Raw genomic sequence first — 19,796 nt, forward strand, 5'->3', positions numbered from 1 at the left:
AGAGAAAGATTGTGATATGATAATGGTGATAAATGGCAATGCTGTTCTAAAGATGGGCCCCTGTTCCCAGCAGCCCCTAAAGCTCGCTACCATAATCCTTTATACTGACCCAGCAATGTACAGTAACTGGGCCATAGCTGATATACAATGGCTCACTTTAGAATGACCTTTGCACAGGTTACAGAGCATGCCTAGAAATCTTTCCCATGGTAGTAAATAGAGCCTGGGGCCAATTATTCTGTCTATGTCAATCGAGCTTGCTATGAATTTTGTTAAAAATGGACTGTAATAGAGTATAATATAATACTGGAGCATGCTCAAGTCCGATCGTTTGGCATTTGAATGTCAGTGGCTGAAGAAGTTGGATGCAGCGACCTTCTGTCTTTTTCCACTGACGTACTTCATAGTGGTTGTGGCTCATCACAACCACACCAGGTGAGCGTAAACCTATACGTTCCTATTTGTATCCGTTTGCCCTTTGAACGCACAGTGTTATGCTATGAGGCGCTCTGCCCTGTGTTTTTTGCAGCCCTAGAGAGTCCTGGAAAACATGGATACAGCTTATGGCCTATTGATGTATCCTTGTTTTCCAGGATTTCCTAGGGCTGCATCCAACTTCTTGAACCACAGGTAATCAAATTCCAATCGGACAAGATCATGCTCCAGTTAAGCTCATCTCCATAATGTACTAAAATTATATAAAACCAAAAACAATCATAATAGAAATCCATTAGAAAAAAAGGTTCCAATAATATTTGGCTGTAATCCGTAACAAATCTAGGCACGTGTCACCTGCGGGCATAGCCACAGCTTCCATATATTGTTGTGGACACTAAAAGATAGGCTGTAATTTATTAGAAAGCTCAGCTGCATGTGTTTAGTTTCTCTGCAGCGCCACCATAGGAGAAATGAAGCATTACACTGCCCTTATAATGCTTCAGAGCAGGAGAGGCTCTTTGTAGCTGCTTTCCATTTCGGGAAATATAAGAGAGTTGATTTAGGAAATCAGAATTGACTGAGAGTATATAAAAATGGCTTTTCCAAACCAGACATTAGGGCTTTGGAATTGTACCATGAGGGGAGTAGACTACAAAACAAAATTCTTGTCTACCAGGCGGTATGGTGGGCGTTTAATCTACTAGCAATGTTATGATGCATATTTGTGGTTTGGGGTGTCTACTGTTTACTTAACTTGATTTTACCGTCTTTCGTTTTGCGGTGCAGAAAATACCCTCATTTCTTTTTTTTGTGTGATTAGATGAAATAGCTGAGTGTGTATGTGTGTGTTTTGTTTCCGCCTTATACCATATGTAACGTTGACACAAGTTCGGGATGATATCTGGGTGGTAAGGTATTTCACAATTTATTTGGCCTGTCTAATATTTTAAGAAATCTGTTGATCTTGGGGGGAGAAGCTGCCAAAAGATTTCACAGTTCTGGAATTTGTTAACGTGCAAATAATTGTAGAAGAGACGGGGCAAGTCTCTCAGCTGCCATCTTTCTGCTAATACCTAAAACCCTTTAAATTTACACTTGGTTTTGGATAGCAGACAGAAAATTATAGGCAGGGTTATTGCTTCATGAAGCATGGAGGACATTTGGTCCTTAGATATAACAGCTAACTGTTTCCTGTCTTATATACTCCGCTACATTACAACCACCTGCCTAATGTTATGTCAACCCCCCTTGTGCTCTGAGACGTCATCGCCTGGACTCCATAGACCTTTGAAGATCTCCAGTGGTATCAGCAGCAGATCCTGTAAGCTGTGAGAACAAAACCTTTAAAGGGGGAAGTGTTATCAGAATCATCCAGAATCATTTCAATTTCCTCACTGGAGGAGATACTGTTTGCTGACATTTCCTATTTCTTGCAGTTCTCTTGTTAGCTTTGCCGTATAGACTAAGGGCCGTATTATACGGGCTGATGATTATCTGCTAGATCGATGCTCGCTTACTGAGCCTGTTACAGGGCTCGATAATCGTGCAGCAAGGGCTGTATGTATATTGTTAGCGATGTCTGTGCAGCCCTTCTAATAGGCCTTTTGCACAGGCCTATTATTGGCCAGGACTGTTGCTAGAAATGCTCCTTCATCCCATATTCGGCCCGTGTAAAAGTGACGGCAATCAGCCAAAGCCGGGGAAAACGCCTGACCCTCGGAAGATTGCATCTTTTGTGTGGGCTTTGAAAGCTATTCCTATCCGCCATACATGTGCGGCAGATTGCAGAAGATTTAAATGGCCGCACAAATGATACATTGATTGATTGTGTGGCCTGGCCGCTTGATTCATCCTGCCTTCTGAAAGCCCTGATCTCACTGATCACCACTCGCTTGCATCCTTGCATGGCCCCATATCGGGCCATGTTAAAGGACCGTTAGACTGGTTAATAGCTTGTCACTTGTTTCATAAGACTTACACGGCTCTGTGATCTTACGTCCAGGGCTGCATAAACAATTGCCAGATGGTTTGTATGTTCCTTTTACTTTAACTGGTGATTATTTTTACACATGTCGGAATTGAATCATCAGCTGTTGGTCCCTGGCCCTATTACACCAGGTGATATTGGCCCATGTAATAGGCCCTAATGCTGTACACAGTGCATGCAGATAGGGCTCGGTATTCAGTAACTTGACCACCAATCCATTCAAAAGGGACTGCTGCAGATTCCTGCGTGTAGTTTGAGTTCTGGGTTTATGATATTACCTTTCCGTCCAGGCATGTGATACCAATTCCTTAGAATTCCCTAAGTGCACCAAATGTTTTTACATGTGATTTTACAGCAGTGTATACCCAATAGATGTAAAGTTCATTCCGTCCTGCAGGCAGCGTGTTTGGTCTCGGAAAGGGCAGTGAGTGTCTATAGCGGAGTCACCAGCAGGGCAGCCAGCGTCTGATGGGGAGGAATTCTGCTGGAAGCTGTCGATGGAGGGATATGAGGCGCTTTATGGTTTGGACCTGCTGGATGCTTGTCTGGCATTGACTATAAGGACATATTTGAGGTCCATACTGGGACTGGAGTTTCGCAGAGCTGGCTGTGCTGAGAATGTTGGACAATCTGCCGGGATTGGTCTAGCAGACAGTTTTCTTGTACTTTAGTACTGCCTAGTCAGGGGTAAGCACAAATCCTAACTTGAGTTTCTATATTATAGATGGCCTGTAATAACATACAGTATGTCGGGTCACTTCTATAAGCGGTTAGTGAATTTAACAAGGTGATAATAGTATGCTGGATTCATGCCATGGGGTTGTCTATACTTTTTATGCCTCAATAAAGTTTTATTTAAAGGAACAATAAAAAGAAAAATACAGAATATAAAACTCACAAATACTAAGTATGCCACAATATCCTGCCTAGGTATCTAGCCCACCTCCCCCTCCAGTGCATATGAAACTGTAAGAGGAGGAGTTTGGCTGGGAGCTAGCTTTCTGCAGTTCTTGATGGGACAAAACCTTTAATAAAAGTTATAGGACATAGTCTAAGTTCTAGCTAGAGTGTGTCCCCTTCAGGGCTGTGGAGTCGGTAAGCCGCAGCTCCGACTCCGACTCCTGAATTTTATCAGGTCCAACTCTGACTCCAGCTCCTTCATAAATGGCCAGTTATATACCAGGGGAGTTATTTATCACACTGGCTCAGCAGCTTCTCCCTATTGTCCTACATGATCCTGGGGCGACTTCTGAGGGAATAAGGAATACTGTATATAAAGCAGCTTCTCCTGTGTGTGTGCAGTGGATGCAGCCAGTCTCCAGCCTCCATGTCCTGAACTACTCACAACTAGACTAAATGGAGCAGGTGGTCTTTTCCTGCTGACAATCTTCTATGTTTCTAACTAAATATTCACCAGACTTAAAGAAACACTGCTAACACTGCCAGATACCTGTAATATAGAGGTCAGCCATAGTGATATACAGGGAGTCACACATAGTGATATAGAGGGGTCACACATAGTGATATAGAGGGGTCACACATAGTGATATAGAGGGGTCACACATACTGATATACAGGGAGTCACACATAGTAATATACAGAGGGGTCACACATAGTGATAACACCACACTGAGGACAGAGGTTACAGCTACACTACTTCTGTCTTCTCCTCCTCCTCTATATTACACAGGATATCTTCATATTACACTGCTGCTCATATACAGTCATCCAGCATCCAGGAAGAGAACAGCACAGATCTCCTCCCACACAATGAACTCTTCCAGCTCAGAAACAAACTGCCAAATAGTGACCGACAACTTTTCCATGACCCCCCCTTATGTAATAGGGCCAGTGTCCTATTAGAATATTGCTCATAATATATATTCATGAGCAAAACTTGTTAAATTCATATCAAAATTCAATTCTACATTTTTTAAAGATTTTTTTTAAAGCTGGAGTCGGTACATTTTTTTCCAACTCCGACTCCAGCCAAAACTAGCTCCGACTCGGACTCCAGCCAAAACTAGCTCCAATTCCGCGACTCCCGACTCCACAGCCCTGATATAGAGGTCACACAGTGATATAGAAGGTCACTGTGGGGGCACGCAATAGCACGCGCACACACACACACACAGCCTGATGCAGCCATAGCATACACACACACACCCACACAGCCTGCTGCAGCCATAGCGCACACCACACACACACACACTCTGCTTGCTGCGGCCATAGCACACATACACGCAGCCTGCTGCAGCCATAGTGTGCTCACACACACAAAGTAAATGACAAATCTATATACATGTCTGACACCCAATAAAAAAAATTCGTCACAGTTCTGTTTTAACACTAAAATGAGCCATTTGTGGTAGGATATAACTATTCAGATCCCTTTCTTGGTTCTGTGAACTGCTTCTGAGTTGGGACTCGGGATGACTCAATATCCTTGTTTTCTCAAGGTATTAACCTATTGAATTACTGGTATGAGAAGTATTTGCTCTAATTCATAAAAAGCAGTACATTATGATCTTGGGATATGTCAGTATAAACCAAGGTGGAGTGGGACCGTGATGGGAACGTACCCTATGCCTGACCCATGGCTGGGGATCACTTTAGATTTACTTTTGAAATGTTCTCATTTTGGTTTCTTTTATGTTTTATGCTGAGAACTCCACACCCGGTAGATGATACTTTCCTGGCCCAGTAAATCCCCTCTCGATCCCTACACAATAATTTAAGTCATTTGTGGTTTTCAGTCCCCATTTTAGCTTGTAATATCTGGAGGTTTAGGGTGGGAGTCGGGTTACTGATTGTAATAAATCGAATCTCCTGTTGTCTGGCCTGGTACAGCGGGGCCTTATATTCTTGCTGCGGGTTAGCGGCTGAGATGATAATCATAGAACAGAGCTGTCGGGATCCTTACGGATTGCCCAGTGTAAATATCGTTTTGGGTTCCATAAACCAACTTGTTCATGGAATGTGCGTTTGAAATGTAAATTGCGTTTGTATTCTTCAGATAATTTTATATATTATTGAATTTAATTTTTTAATGTTTATTTTATTTGACTGCTTTTTTTAATTTGTATATTTATAGTGATTGTAGTGGTCATGCTCTGAGGAGATCCAGATTTGTGGTGGATATTCACTGAAATGCGATATTTAAATTTCATCAATTTGCAGGATTTATGGGGAACATGTTTTATTTGGCATATTGTTTTATTATAATCTTTTTTTTTTTTTTTTTTTCTTTCTTTTTTCTTTTATTATATCCATAAATAATTACAACAGTATAATCAAAAACAAGAATAAAACTATACCCCATTCCCCCCCATACACACAGACCCCTCCCCCCCCAAAAAAAAAAAAAAAAAAAAAAAAAAAAATTATCTTCCAATAGAGCCCTTAGGCCAGTACATATCCTCTTTTTCCATGGAGTCGAACCCGCGGAACATCCTCTATAAATCCTCTTATTATGAGGTGCTGAAGTTCTAGCTCACGCTTCCCCCTCCCACTAGCTTATGAGGTTAGTTTATTGTTTCTATCCGTGCAGGGTCTCCGCCCCCCCCCGCCCACGCATGGGAAGCACCCCAGGCCAGACAAACAAGCCACACAAACAACAAATCAAAGGAGAAAGAGAAAAGGGAAAAAAAAAAACAAAAAAAAAAAAAAACAAAAAAAAAATGGATCAGATGGATTTCTAACACACAGCAAATCCACCACAGTTTTAGAAACTGCGCAAATCCCTCCCCAGTATCACTGTGGAGGTTTCACGCTTATCCCGCTCTCCCCTGATGACAAACAACCATATATTATGATCGAGTCTGACACCCTGGAATGCAGGAATCATACACACACCGCACTGGGGCTGCTCATGGACAAGGTCTATCCGAAAAGAGAAGAGACAGAGAAGAGGGACTCTCGCATCCTCTATCCCTATATTGTATATTATTAATTCCTTTTATACTTTCCTATATACAGAGCAGCGCAAACACACGGGGAAAAAAAAAAAAAAAAAAAAAAAAAAAAAAAAAAAATTGTTTTTTCTTCCTTTCTCCTTCCCCTCCTTGGAATAAGGCCATTCATACCAAAACATCTCAGCCCGGGGCACTCCCCCCGCCCAGGCAGGCGAAAGCGGCCTCCCCCATGGTCACCCCCAAAACTATCCCCAATATTTTATCGCACAACCCAGGAGTTCCGCGAGCACTCCACCGATCACAATCTGTCATGGATGTACCACCCCAAATAACTATACCAGACCTTCTCCTTAACTTAAGTTATACACAAATAATATAATCATACATAATCTCTTGCCCTCCTATAACAACATACTTTTACAAATATATGGGAAGAATATAGAAAAAGAATACAAAAATTACTTTATCCCAACTCCCCCTCCCCCCCCCCAAAAAAAAAAAAAAAAAAAAAAAAAAAAAAATCCTAAGACCTAGATCTCTCTCTCTCCCCTCCCTCCCCCCCCCCAACCCCATCAGCCCCTCCCAACTGTTTTCCCAATGGCCACATTTCCCATATTTTCCTAAACGGTTGGATCCTATTATTTTTCTTGGCTCTTATATATTCCATCACTATTATATTATTGACAACTTTTTTCCAACTAGAAGCCTCTGGTGGCTGAGGTTGTATCCACTGACTTAGGATACAGTTTCTAGCTGCAAACAAGGTTTTAGCAAGCATTTTTTTTGTATATACAGAGCATCTTACATCTGTGAAAATCCCCAAAATACAACACAAAGGTTCAAAATTGATTTTAGTACTAGTAACTTTTTCTAGTTCTGTTATTACATCTTGCCAGTATCTAAACAGTTTGGGGCATCTCCACAGCATATGTATCAAATCTCCCCTTGCTCCCGAACATCTAGTGCATACATCTGTATTTCTGATCTTCATTTTTGCTAATTTCAGCGGAGTATAATGTGTCCTATATATTATGAACAGCTGTGAGACCGTGTGGTTTAAACGGGGACTACACTCCTTTGCCGCTTCAAAAACTACAGACCAATCAATATTCTCTATCCCAAGATCTTCTTCCCATTTTATTTTGTACTGTGTACTAACTCTATATTTAATTTTCTGTGCGATAAGTTTATATATCTTCCCTATAAGACCTTTCTTAACGTGTAGTATTTGTGGCTGGAATAAGATGTGATCTTGTGTATTAAATATATCTTTATCTTGTGTTGCCTTAAATCCATGTCTAATTTGTATATATCTAAAGTGTTCTCTATAACTAACTCCAAATTCTTTTTGCAATACCTCAAACTTCTTAATATTTCTATCTTTCTTATCTATTAAGTGATCTATCTTGTGAATTCCCTTCTTTACCCAAAATATAGGATCGTCTATTTTGTGCAGTTCGCTAATTCGTGAATTTTTCCATAACGGCGTAATGTGTTTTATCCCCTTAAGTTCTAATTTCCTTTTAACACTATACCACACTTTTTTTATCATATAATCTATAGGGTTGTTTTTATTACCAATCTTGTCCGCCTCAAGCAAAGTCGGCAAATCAGGATGAAATTGATTCACCTGCCGCTCCCACATTCCCGTGAAGTCATATGCCTTCCATTTTACAATATACACCATTTGGGCAGCTAGAAAATAAAGCTCATAGTCTGGTAGTTTGAAGCCACCCTTACTCCTATCCTGAATCAACGTATCATATCTAATTCTCACATTCTTATTCTTCCATATAAGCACATTACACAATGTAACTATATGACGAAAACATTTTTTTGTTATCCACACGGGGCTATTTGCTAATACAAAAAGAACTTGGGGTAGTATGACCATTTTGATAATGCTCATCCGAGCCGCCATACCAATCGGAAGTTTGTTCCATATTTGAATTTTTTTTCTTATTTTGGAAATGAGCGGTATCACATTAAGGCCAATAAATTTTTCTATTTCAACCGAAAGTTCTATCCCCAAATATCTAATTGATTCCCCTGGTACACATACTCTCAATTGTCCAAAATCACCACGGTCACTTTCATGAAACAACATTAGTGATGATTTGGTCCAATTGATAGCAAAACCTGAATAATCCCCAAATGTATCTATAAGTTGTATCAGCTTTGGGACCGAGGTTTTAATGTTAGAAAGAAAGAGCAGAAGGTCATCAGCAAATAACGATATCTTCTCAATTCTGTCTGAATATACAAAACCCCCTATATCTACCTCATCTCTAATCATAATAGCCAAAGGCTCTACCGCCAAATTAAACAAGAGCGGGGACAGAGGGCACCCCTGTCTCGTCCCTCTCGTCAAACAAAAAGCATCAGACAAAACAGAGTTAACAAGTACCCGAGCCCTTGGAGCCGCATACAAAATCCGTATCCACTGCATAAAACTCGGGCCAAATCCCATACGCTCCATAACGGTCCACAAGTAGTTCCACTCGACGCGATCAAAAGCTTTGACCGCGTCGAGTGAGACCAACGCCCTACCCTCAGAGCCACCCCTGACCTCCTGTATATTAGAATACACTCTACGTATATTAGAATATACTCCCCTCTCCTGTATGAAGCCTGATTGGTCCCTATGTACCAATGATGTTATAACCCCAGCCATCCGCTTTGCCAAAACTGTAGCAAGAACCTTGACATCCGAATTAATCAGGGATATAGGCCTATATGACTCCGGGCTCAGTGGGTCTTTTCCCTCTTTAAGTATTACTACTATCACAGCTTCATTCAACGAATCAGGCAATATTCCTACAGAGTGAGAGAAGTTTAGCACTTCCAAAAATTCCTCCAAAAAGGAATCTTCCATTGCCTTGTAGATCTCTACGGGAATCCCATCTGACCCCGGAGCCCGACCATCCCTCATACCCTTCAGAGCATTTTTCAATTCCAACTTAGTGATGGGTTTCTCGAGATCCTTCATCTGTTCCTCAGTAAGTTTAGGAATTGAGACTCCCCGTAGAAAATCCCCAATAGCCTCACACCCCCACTTCAACTCCGATGAGTATAATGCTTCATAATAGTTCTTAAACACCTCTAAAATTTCCTTATTAGATGTAACTATCTTATCTCCACCTTTCATGGCCACAATCCCCTTACTGCTTTGTTGATGGCTAATTACCCGGGACAATAGCCTTCCCGGCCCCTCACCCTCTATACCCTTATTGGCCTTCCGAAACTGATCTTTAATTTCTACTTTAAGAGCTAACGCTTTATCTAATTTATCTCTCTCCTGCATCCATTCCTTCCAATTATCCTCTGACGGTACCTTCCTATACCTTACCTCAGAATTTTTAACCACATTGTATAATTCCTCCTCTCTTCTCTTTGCATCCTTCTTCCACCATGAAATTTTGTGATGTAATATACCTCGTAAAGTTGCCTTGAACGCATCCCAGACAGTACTTAAGCATGCAGTGCCCTTATTAGTCTCAAAAAAAACCTTATTTTCAACTTCTAGGTCTATCTGGATTAAATTAATCCAAAATGCATTTATTCTTATAGGTTTACAGATAATGCTCTCTCTCTTATACAGTTCAAGTATTAACGGGGCATGGTCTGACAATCCTCGCCTTCCAATTTTTATCCTCTTCACTAGGGACACACTAACATCCGTACCCAGCGCTAAATCTATGCGCGACATCACCTTATGAGTTTTATTAACACAGGTATATTCTTGGCAGTCTCCATTTACCTCCCTCCATAGGTCTCTCCAACCCAGTTCTCCTGTAATTTTATAGAGCTGTGTACTTCCCTGCTTCCCCAACCTCCCACCCATTCTGAATCTATCCATAGAGTCCACAAACACCTCATTAAAGTCTCCTAAGATATATTTAGGGCAGCTAGCCATTTTATGCATATGATTATCGATCTCGAGAAACATCCTAGAGGAGAAGGGGGGAGGGAAATACACAGCCGCTAACACCATCTCTATACCCTCACACCACATATGGACTACAACAAACCTTCCCAGTTTATCTATATGAGAGTTGATTATCTCTACTTTTAGAGACCTATGGAACAGGATACTAACCCCTCTAGAGTAAGAGGAGAAGGTAGAATGATAGTTTTCTGCCATCCATCTCCTTTTTGTCTTTTCAATTGTCTCTGGGACTAGATGAGTTTCTTGCAGAATAATAATTGCTGGCAAATAATGATTGAGAGCACTAAATACTGCAGCCCTCTTAACTTTACCAGACAACCCCCGTACATTCCAAGAAACAATTCTAAGGGTCTCTGTCATTGCTCAAAACAGAAAAGTTAGTATACAAGACATAGGCACACATATACAGGATGCCAGAGCAAAGGAGGCTCCAAGGAAGGAAGGCAGAAGAGAGAGAGAGAGAAAGAGAGAGACGAAGAAAGGAAAAAAAAAAAAAAAAAAAAAAAAAAAAAAAAAAAACCCTCCCCCCAACCCCCCCTCCCCCCAACCCCCCCTCACCACCCCTAACCCCCCCCCCTCTTCCCTCCCCCCTCCCAACAGACCCCCCCTCCCCCCCTCCCCCCACCCCCCCATTCGACCGACTACATAACGTTTACGCAGTCTGTCTCTTACCTAGCCATCCCCCCTCCCCCCTCCCCACCACAATACTTCACTAAGGAAAAAAAAAAGACATCGTTATATTATATCCGGCAACTTAGTATATCAAATTCCCTTCAGCTCCATCCACCGGGAAGCTTCAGCAACATCATCAAAAAAAATAGTAGTATCTGAGTAGATCACTCTAAGACGTGCTGGGAATAGCAAAGCGTACTTAATCCCTGCTGCCAACATTCTTTTTTTTACCCCTATGAAGCTCATCCTCTTTTTGCGTGTATCATAGGAGAAGTCTGGATACATACTTATTCGGTTATTATTGTACATTATTTCGCTTTGCTTTCTATTAAGTTCCAACAGAGTATCCCTATCTCTGTAAAAGAAGAGTTTAGCCAGAATCGGTCTAGGGTGAGCCCCTGGAGCCCTCTCTTTCATTGGCACTCTATGAGCCCGCTCAATTCCAAAATATTTGGACAATTTTCCTATATCGTATGTCCCAACCAACCAGTCATGGATAAACTGTGTACAGTTTTTACCCTCACTCCCTTCAGGGAAACCGACCAGCTTTACATTAGAACGCCTATCTCTGTCCTCTATCTCTACCAGTTTCCTCTGAGTATGTTCAACCTTTTGCTTCAACTCCTTTACATCTTCCAAACAATTAGTCTGAACACTTTCCACAGTAACCACTCTTCTTTCAATTTCGTTCATTTTTTCATTCATTTTACCTAGATCATTCCGAACAAACGAAACCTCTGCCTTAATAGATCCCATCTGTGACAGAACCTCTGTTAGTGAGTTATCCAACTTTTGTATCATGCCAAACATCTTTCCCAATAACTCTGTATCCTGAGTCTTATACTTTAATGCAGACGCCCCCTCAACCTCTTCCTCTTCTATCCCCTCTGATATTTGTCCAGACTCCTCTAAGGGGGGGTGGGAAGTTACAGTGTCACTGTTCAAGCTCCGCCTCCTATCTGCATTTGCCGACGTTTGTAGAAATTTCTCAATTTTTTGACTTGGACCCTTAGGCCCTAAGAGACTACTACTAGTTGGACCCCCTGATTTACGGGTTTGCTGTTCATCAGGTTTCTTCTTTGCCCCCATCTCACCTACCAGCTCTCTTATACCAATATAAAGCTATAGCTTAAAATCGCTATTCAGCCACAACAATATCACAAGGTGCAACCAGTAAAAGAAAAAGCAAGAAAAAGAAAAGATATTAGTGAGGGTTAACTTAAAGACTCTTGTTAGGGATCCCAGTACACAATGTTAGTACAAGTTGTTCCAAATTTCTTACTAGAGCTTCAAACAAATATAGATCAGATCTAGTGTCCTGGTGAAGCTCAGAATATTCAGTATTAGTATAGGTTAGATGGTTAAAGTCCAATCTCTCTCTGGAACTCCAGACAAACGATATTAGTATCCCTTAGGTCAAAATCACTTGCTAAGTTACCAGACACGTAGTATTAGTATGGATAATATCAAATTTTCTTGTTAGAGCTCTACATGCGCAACATTAGAGTGGGTTAAATCAAGTCTCTTCCTAGGGCTCCAGATACAACACGTGATGTAGATTAGGTCAAGTCTCATGTCAAAGTTCCACAGACACTGTATCAATATGGATTGACTCAGAAAATCTTAAGGGGACTCTAGGCACACACAACTCCAAACAGTTAAGTAATGCTTCATACAGTTTCAGTAGCACACTATTTGGAGCGATCTCACCCGTTTTCACAGATTAGCAGGCTCTCTCAGCAATTGTCTCGGTTCTCCTCCTCAATCACTAGTGTGTGTCAGATTCCCTTCAGCATTGCACCTCCATACAATGAGTTTCCCCGGCACAAAGCATTCAGGACACAGAGGTCTCAGACGCGACCATCCACTGTATCACCGCCGCTATCCGCTGCCTTCACAAGTAGCCACGGTCCAGCCACTCAGTCGTCTCTCGTCCTCTCAGCTTGTCGGGTCTCCCTGATAGCCTCACCGGAGGTAATCCATCTCGTTGCCACTATCGGAGCTCAGAGCGCGGTTTACCCGGCGTCCGGAAGCATGTGGTGGGTAGGGGGAGGAGCTACGAGCGCTCACGTCTCATGCGTCCGCTCCCATGGCTCCCCCCTCGAATCCGTTTTATTATAATCTTTGATATCCAGCATTTTGGGGCCATTTATGTTTATGTGGTTCTTGTGGAAGGTTTAGTGCACAGAAGCCTGAAGACCACAGCGTCTCAGTCACAAAAAGGTTAATCTAAGTTGTATTCGGATACTGTGTACAGTCCAGGCACAAGATCTGTGGTGGCCCTGGTAGTGGTGGAATTTTTTTTCTGCTCATAGGCCATGTTAAAATTAAATTTTTTTTGGGCCGTTGTATAATACTTAAAACAACGGCCGTTGTTTTGCGTATTAGATAACGTCCGCGGTTTAGCATGTTTCAGTCGTTTAAGTGTGTCTGAAATTGAATATACCATTAAATTTAATCGTAAAGATGATGAAAGGACAGTGAAAAAAGAAAAAAACCTGTGTGATCAACTAAAAAATAATGTCCGCTGTTTGCAAAAGACGTCCGTGAATAATTGTCATGATGATTATTTTGACACCCACGCAAACAACGTCCATGATTTAATACACTTTGTATTGGGTAGCCGTCATTTCATTGACTTCAGTGCATTCCATTGACGTCTGCTAAAATACGGTAATTACGGACGTCATTTAAAAAGAAGCAGTTTCCTTTTCACCTTTTTTTTCCACTTAGTGTGAACATAGCCATATAGTGCAGCATAGACTATTATTAGAGAATAATGCAGAGGCTCTCATGCCTACTTTTATTAACTGATATAGCAGCCATACTGATTTCTAATTCCCCACTGAAATAATTTTCTACTACTGCCTACATTTCCCATGATACTTCTGGCTTTGCAGAGAGAAGGGGGAAGTCATCACTGCAGTTTCCCTAATGAGATTAACTGGCAATCTAATCACCAGCAGCACCATTCAGATGGGGGAGGCGTCTGATAGGTGATGATATAAGCCTGTAGATCACAGGAAGTCAGCTGACCCAGGGTGCACCACTCCCTCTTGTCACAATAAGCACTGTGAATTTTTTTGTGGGTCAGACTGATAATCATATGACTGATCACAGACAGTAATGAATGATGAGAATGCATGATATCGGGCAAATTGCTACCAAATTTAGGTTAACTTTGCAGTTTGCTGCAAATTTAGCGTTCGGGTAAGGTGAGGGTTACATTAACCCTAACTCCACAAACTCTAATCCTACGCTAGTCTAACCCTACTAGTTCTTACGTCTTCCCTGAGTCCTTACCATGTCCTCTCCAGCCCAGCTTATAGAGAGGCTTTTCACTGTCAGAAGAAGTTCTGCAGCAGCTGGGGTATCTATGACAGGGTTCTGTACATCTGTGGTGCAGCTTTTGCACATCATTTCTTAGATAGAACCACCCAGATCAGGAGTGTCCTGGATTTGGCTCCTCGTCTCGGCATCTGGAGCCTGAATTACAGGGTCTATTTTATAGAGGTCACCACTTGGCACAGAACTGCAAATGCATAAAGACCCTAAACCTAAATGCTATCTTATTTGCATGTGTTGTATATTGCAATCTATTGTTCTCTGGTGTCGGCCATTTCAGTCTTGAGAATGTCTGAATGTAGTTTTCTATGGGATTACTGGCAGGACGTCCTTTCATGTCACTGCTTTTTCTGACTGTTGTGACTAATATTGGCAGAACATGCTGCTGCACGTTAGAGTTAGCAAATTCAGCCCAGCTAATCTGTATATATGTCTCATCTGTGTATTCTGTGTAACTAGGACTGTATAAAACACAGGCACCTCTATAGAGTTAGCTAAGGATTGTCTCTCTTTCTGCAGAAAAAAGAAGACGTCTACTTCGTGGTCCTAAGCAAAGAGAAGGGGGCCGGCCTGGGGTTCAGCATTGCCGGAGGAATTGACCTGGAGCAGAAGGCGGTCACTGTAAGTGATGATCAGATGGATCTTGCTGATGATGGATCTGCAGATCCCACCAACCTCGTTGGGATTACTTAGCAGTCTAAAAGTGGCCATAGACAGGAGATGACAGCTGCACATAGACAAAGAGCAAACACAAATAACCATTCGTAGTAGAAAACTTTAGATTAAAGAAGTCTGATACAATGAACAGAAAAAGTCTAATACGACCAACAAGAAAAAGTCTAACTTAAGGAATTAAAGGGGCTGTCTAGTATTATGAAAACATGGCTGCTTTCTTCCAAGAACAGTGCCATACCTGATTATAGGTTGTGTTTGGCATTGCAGCTCAGCCCCTCTGACCTAAAGGGTCTCTGTCACAAGTTTTGATTGGTCGAGGTCTGGATGCTCTGGCTCTTACCGTATGTTAGACAGAGCCAGGAGAAGAACGTGGCTTAGTGCTTCACCCCCTGGTTTGCAGCATTTTCTGTCCTGCAGCAGAAGACTGTCTCCATTTCATACTAGACTGGGGGAGCAGCAAACCAGGGATAGAAGAGCACAGCCCGGCATATCCCCCAGCTCTAACAGCTTGTGAGGGTCTCACCACTCAGACCCCAGCTGATTAAAACTAAAGACGTCATACGTTTTTTTTAAGTGACAGGGACACGTTAAATGGAACAGTTAGTGTTCATCCTTATCAAGGTCCGTCACAAGCAGTCACTTTTTTCTGCACTTCTCTATGGAGGCAGAGACGACACCTGCTACACTGTGGATGATCACCGGGCACCAATTCAAATGGGAAGAATGCAGAAAAATGTAACGGAATGGAAAAAGTTTATGCACAAAGCTCTGACGAATGGTTTTAACATTACTGGAAATTGTGAATATATTCAACATATGCAGATATAATGGAGCAAGGTTCACGCTTCCTGGCTCAGATAGGTAGCAAGGTTACACAAGGACACATCGCGCAACACTACAGTGGCTGACCTGCCATGCAGGAGTCTAGGAAAGCTTGGTGGCATGAATCTATCTATTTCCTATCTATGATCTATCTATCTCCTATCCGTCCACTTATGTAGACTCCCTAAATCGTATATATATACGTCTATTTATTAAGCCGATATATTATTGCCTCAGGTGCACAGAGTCTTCTCTAAAGCCTCAGCATCATGTGACTCCATCATCGAGCGAGGAGACCGCATCCTGTCCATCAACGGCCACTCTCTACAAGGTGCAGCTCACGGAGATGCCCTGAGCACTTTACACAGAGCCAAACTGAATAAAGAGGCTGTCGTCGTCATTCGAAAGGAGAGCGACAGGGAGAGGCCGTGCCGAACAGACCCGTCTGGGACAGGAGGAAGACACTCCACATCTGGAAGGGATGTGTCTATGGCAACAGATGCAGGTAGGAGGTGAACCCGGGGACGCATGAAAAACATTTCAAGTCACATTTGGTTCACATTATGGCCAGGAGACTACTTGCAATCTAATGAAATGCATATTATTACACATTGAGTTTTTAGCCTTATTGTTCCTCATCTGGAATTTTCGTTAGTTATTATCAGACAGAAATGCAGATGTATCTGGATAGTATATAATACAGTGAAGGATGCGATCCAGCTTTGTCATGCAGGATATGGGAGATGTTGGCTCGGCTCCGAAGTTTTCCATTCATTGTATTCTTGTTTGTCACGATATAAGGTTATAATGTATGCCTATGCTCGGACGGTGAATAGTGCAATCAGGGTACAAAAATTCTCAGTAATTTTCATAATTCTCTTAAATGTCAATATAGTAAACTGCAAAAAGACAGACCACTACATTGCAGACACTGACCTGTGCAGCAATTGCGGATTCGCACTACGACATGTCCAACTATTTTTTGCGGCATGGATTACTGCCTATGTGCAGATCTGCAAAAATTGAGAATGTTTGAATGAGCACATAGAAACCTATTGGTTTTACATTTGTCCGTACTTGGAGATCAATTGTGGACAAATTTAGCGGACGTGTGAATGAGGCCTTACTGTCCCTGTGTATGTAAAGACATAAAGCTTTTGCAGCATGACCTCCTTCTCAGTGACGCACTGTACTAACACTGGGGAAAAAATAGACTTTATCCCTTTAACACTGGACAGTTTCTGCAGAAGTGGCACTTTCCTTATCCATCTTCTTCTCTAGTGCACCCCAAGTCCAGTACAGGCATGGAAATAAGACAAGTTAGATGAAGTCAAATGGTGGCGCCCATATTTGACATAAGCAGCGGAATAATCTGTAGGCCGGTTTCATTTGAGTGGCTTGCATGTGGATTTTGGAGTTTTAGAGTCCCTGGAGTGGGTTTTGGAGTCTGCATTACAGAGCCTGATGGGTCACTTCAATCGGAAACGCTTTTTGTTACTTTTTGAAACGGCACACAACAATTTTTGATCATGAGAATGGAGATCTGTAATGTGTGGATTGCATGGAGTAGCAGCACAGAGGCATTCATTCAATATGGGACTTGTGACCATTGCTGAACGCTTCACTTGGTTATATTTAGAAGTTCCATAGAGAATGAATAGAGTGCTGGCCAAGCATGTGCACAGCTTCTCCATTAACTGACCTCCGTCCTCATCATTGATGGGATTCCCAGTATTGGGACCTTTACCAATCACCTAGTCGTCCCATTATCTTATGGATAGGGAATACTACTTAATCTTGGGTTAATCGGGCTATCTAAGAAGTACACAGACATGCTGGGTTTTTCATAGCAAGAAAAGCAGGAATAGATGAGGGTCTTGAATGTGCCCATACACCCAATAACATAATTTAAGAATGGGAATTTTCTAAAGTTTTACTCTTAATACATTGTCAGGATGTAGCAGTGTGTCAGCTCTCGTTCTCCTTCCATCATGTAATCCCCCCCTGACAGGCTGTGAATGGGCCCGGCCCCCTCTATGGGTTCTCTTGTTAGTTTTGGATACATGTGTAGGGTTGGGATTGTACAAAGTACAGACGACTTCCTCTTCTACTGTACATTAAAGTGCAATCATGTAACGCGCCCAATGTCTGGAGCTCTGTACACTCTCTGAGAGCTTCCCGTTGTGCTGGGCCCTGGCCGGTGATGTTTACACAGGTTGAAGTCTTTAGTCAGACGTCAGAAATGTTCCCTGAAAGTATATGGAGGAGGTCGCTGGTGTCAAGAATCCCACATTTTAACACACTTGTAATGATTTTTCGCTCCGTCTCGTGTAGTTTATGTGGTTGCGGTATAATAATTCCTATTGATACTACAGGAGATGTGTATGGAGGACAACTGCAATAAACAGAAATTCCCTTTATGAGCAGCATTGCTAAAATAAGAGAGCGGATTCTTCCTGCAGGGCAGCAGGAACAGACATATAGGGCGGAGAGGGAAGCGGTGTGGGGTTTCCTTTCATCATGGCCAGGGTTATAGTTATAGAGGGTACAGAGGAAGAAGATAGACCTGAGGGGGTCCAAAGACCTCCCTGCCACATACAAAGACACTAGTATCATGCAGTAAAAAGCAAAGTAGTTGGGTGTTGGGGGGGAAGGATGTATTATGTGACTGTATTATGGGAATGTTTATAAAGGACGCAATGTGGATACAGATTGTACATGTAAGGGGTAAACCTAAAACTGAAGTAAGAAATTCAGTCCATGACCCCTCCATTATTTTCCTTACCTGTGGTCAGGGACCAGGCCCTAGCACCGCTCCGCACTGTGAAAAGCTGGAGGCGTCTGAGAAGATCCGGTTAACACTTTACAGCATGTAGTAATCATTGTGCAGATCCGACTACTCTGCATATATTTAGTAGCTTCCAAAAATCCTCAGTTCCTACTTTTTCAATTTTTTTTGTCCACTTTCTCTTTTTCTTCCTCCTTTTTCCTTTATTTTTCCTTTAAGAGGTACTTTGGGCAGGAGGCCTTTTTTCTCTATGAACAGGGAGGGGGTGGATGAAAACAACAACGTCCACTTACCTTCCCGGTTCCAGCTCCCCTGGGGCCCATATCACGCTGCTCCAGTCCCCGGCCGCTTCCTGGTCTGAAGCAGGGCTTGGGATGTGACATTTCAGTTCTGCTTGGCCACTCAGCGGCTGTAGCGTGGTCCCGTCTCAGACCAGGAAGTGGCAAGGGACTGGATTAGCCTGATATGGGCTGCAGGGGAGCTGGAACCTGGGAGGTAAGTGGACATTGTTGCTTTCATCTACCCCATCCCTGCCCATAGTAAAAAAAAAAAGGCCTCCTGCCCAGAGTACCCTTTTACCTCCTTCCCCCTTTTTCTTTTTACCTTCCTTCTCTTCCTCCTTTTTTCATTTTCACTAGAAGCCACAGTGATGGTTGGGCTTACAACCTGAAAATTGATGAATAAACAAAAAGAAATCGATAGAAGCTTCTATAGGACTGTTCTTTTCTTTGATTCTCTGCTTTGTTCTTTGATTCACAACATAGGGTAAATGAGCGAATGACAACTTAGACACCGAAACACAGCACTTACAGCTCAGTCTTCTCCCTCTTCCTCTCTGTAGGGGCTGCTCTCCTGTAAGGTTGAGGACCTTCAGGTCATGTGATCAGATCCTTCACCCTTTTCTCTCTCTGTACAGGTCCTGCTCCCTCTCCTTTGTTTTTGGATGTTCAGCCATAACCCTGCACTACAGGCTGAACATTAGAGCATCGGGCCCCTTTCTCTCTCTGAGAGGGGCTGTGGGCCCCGGTAAGCCCTGTGCTAATGCCGGCCCTAACCACTATCCTCAGATACATATGAAATATAGGGATGAGGAAACAATTGGAGGCCCAAGCTTTATGATAGGTGCCCATTTTGATAACTGAAATGGGGCCTACACTCTTCTATGGATAACACTGCACATATACCTTGAATTTAGCATTGGTCATT

The 19,796-nt window shown here is 42.4% G+C and overlaps 1 protein-coding gene across 6 annotated transcripts in view; it reads left to right on the forward strand.

Annotated features, from left to right (window-relative positions):
• Positions 1–19,796, forward strand: part of PDZD2 (PDZ domain containing 2) — a 214,013-nt gene that overhangs the window by 185,415 nt on the left and 8,802 nt on the right. For all 6 annotated transcript variants that reach the window (XM_069963138.1, XM_069963141.1, XM_069963139.1 and 3 more), the window contains 2 exons: positions 14,825–14,926; positions 16,040–16,307. In XM_069963138.1, the coding sequence (XP_069819239.1) occupies positions 14,825–14,926; positions 16,040–16,307 (370 nt within the window). The remainder of the gene's footprint in view (positions 1–14,824; positions 14,927–16,039; positions 16,308–19,796) is intronic.

This window comes from Dendropsophus ebraccatus, chromosome 3, assembly GCF_027789765.1.
Source record: "Dendropsophus ebraccatus isolate aDenEbr1 chromosome 3, aDenEbr1.pat, whole genome shotgun sequence".
Taxonomy (NCBI): domain Eukaryota; kingdom Metazoa; phylum Chordata; class Amphibia; order Anura; family Hylidae; genus Dendropsophus; species Dendropsophus ebraccatus.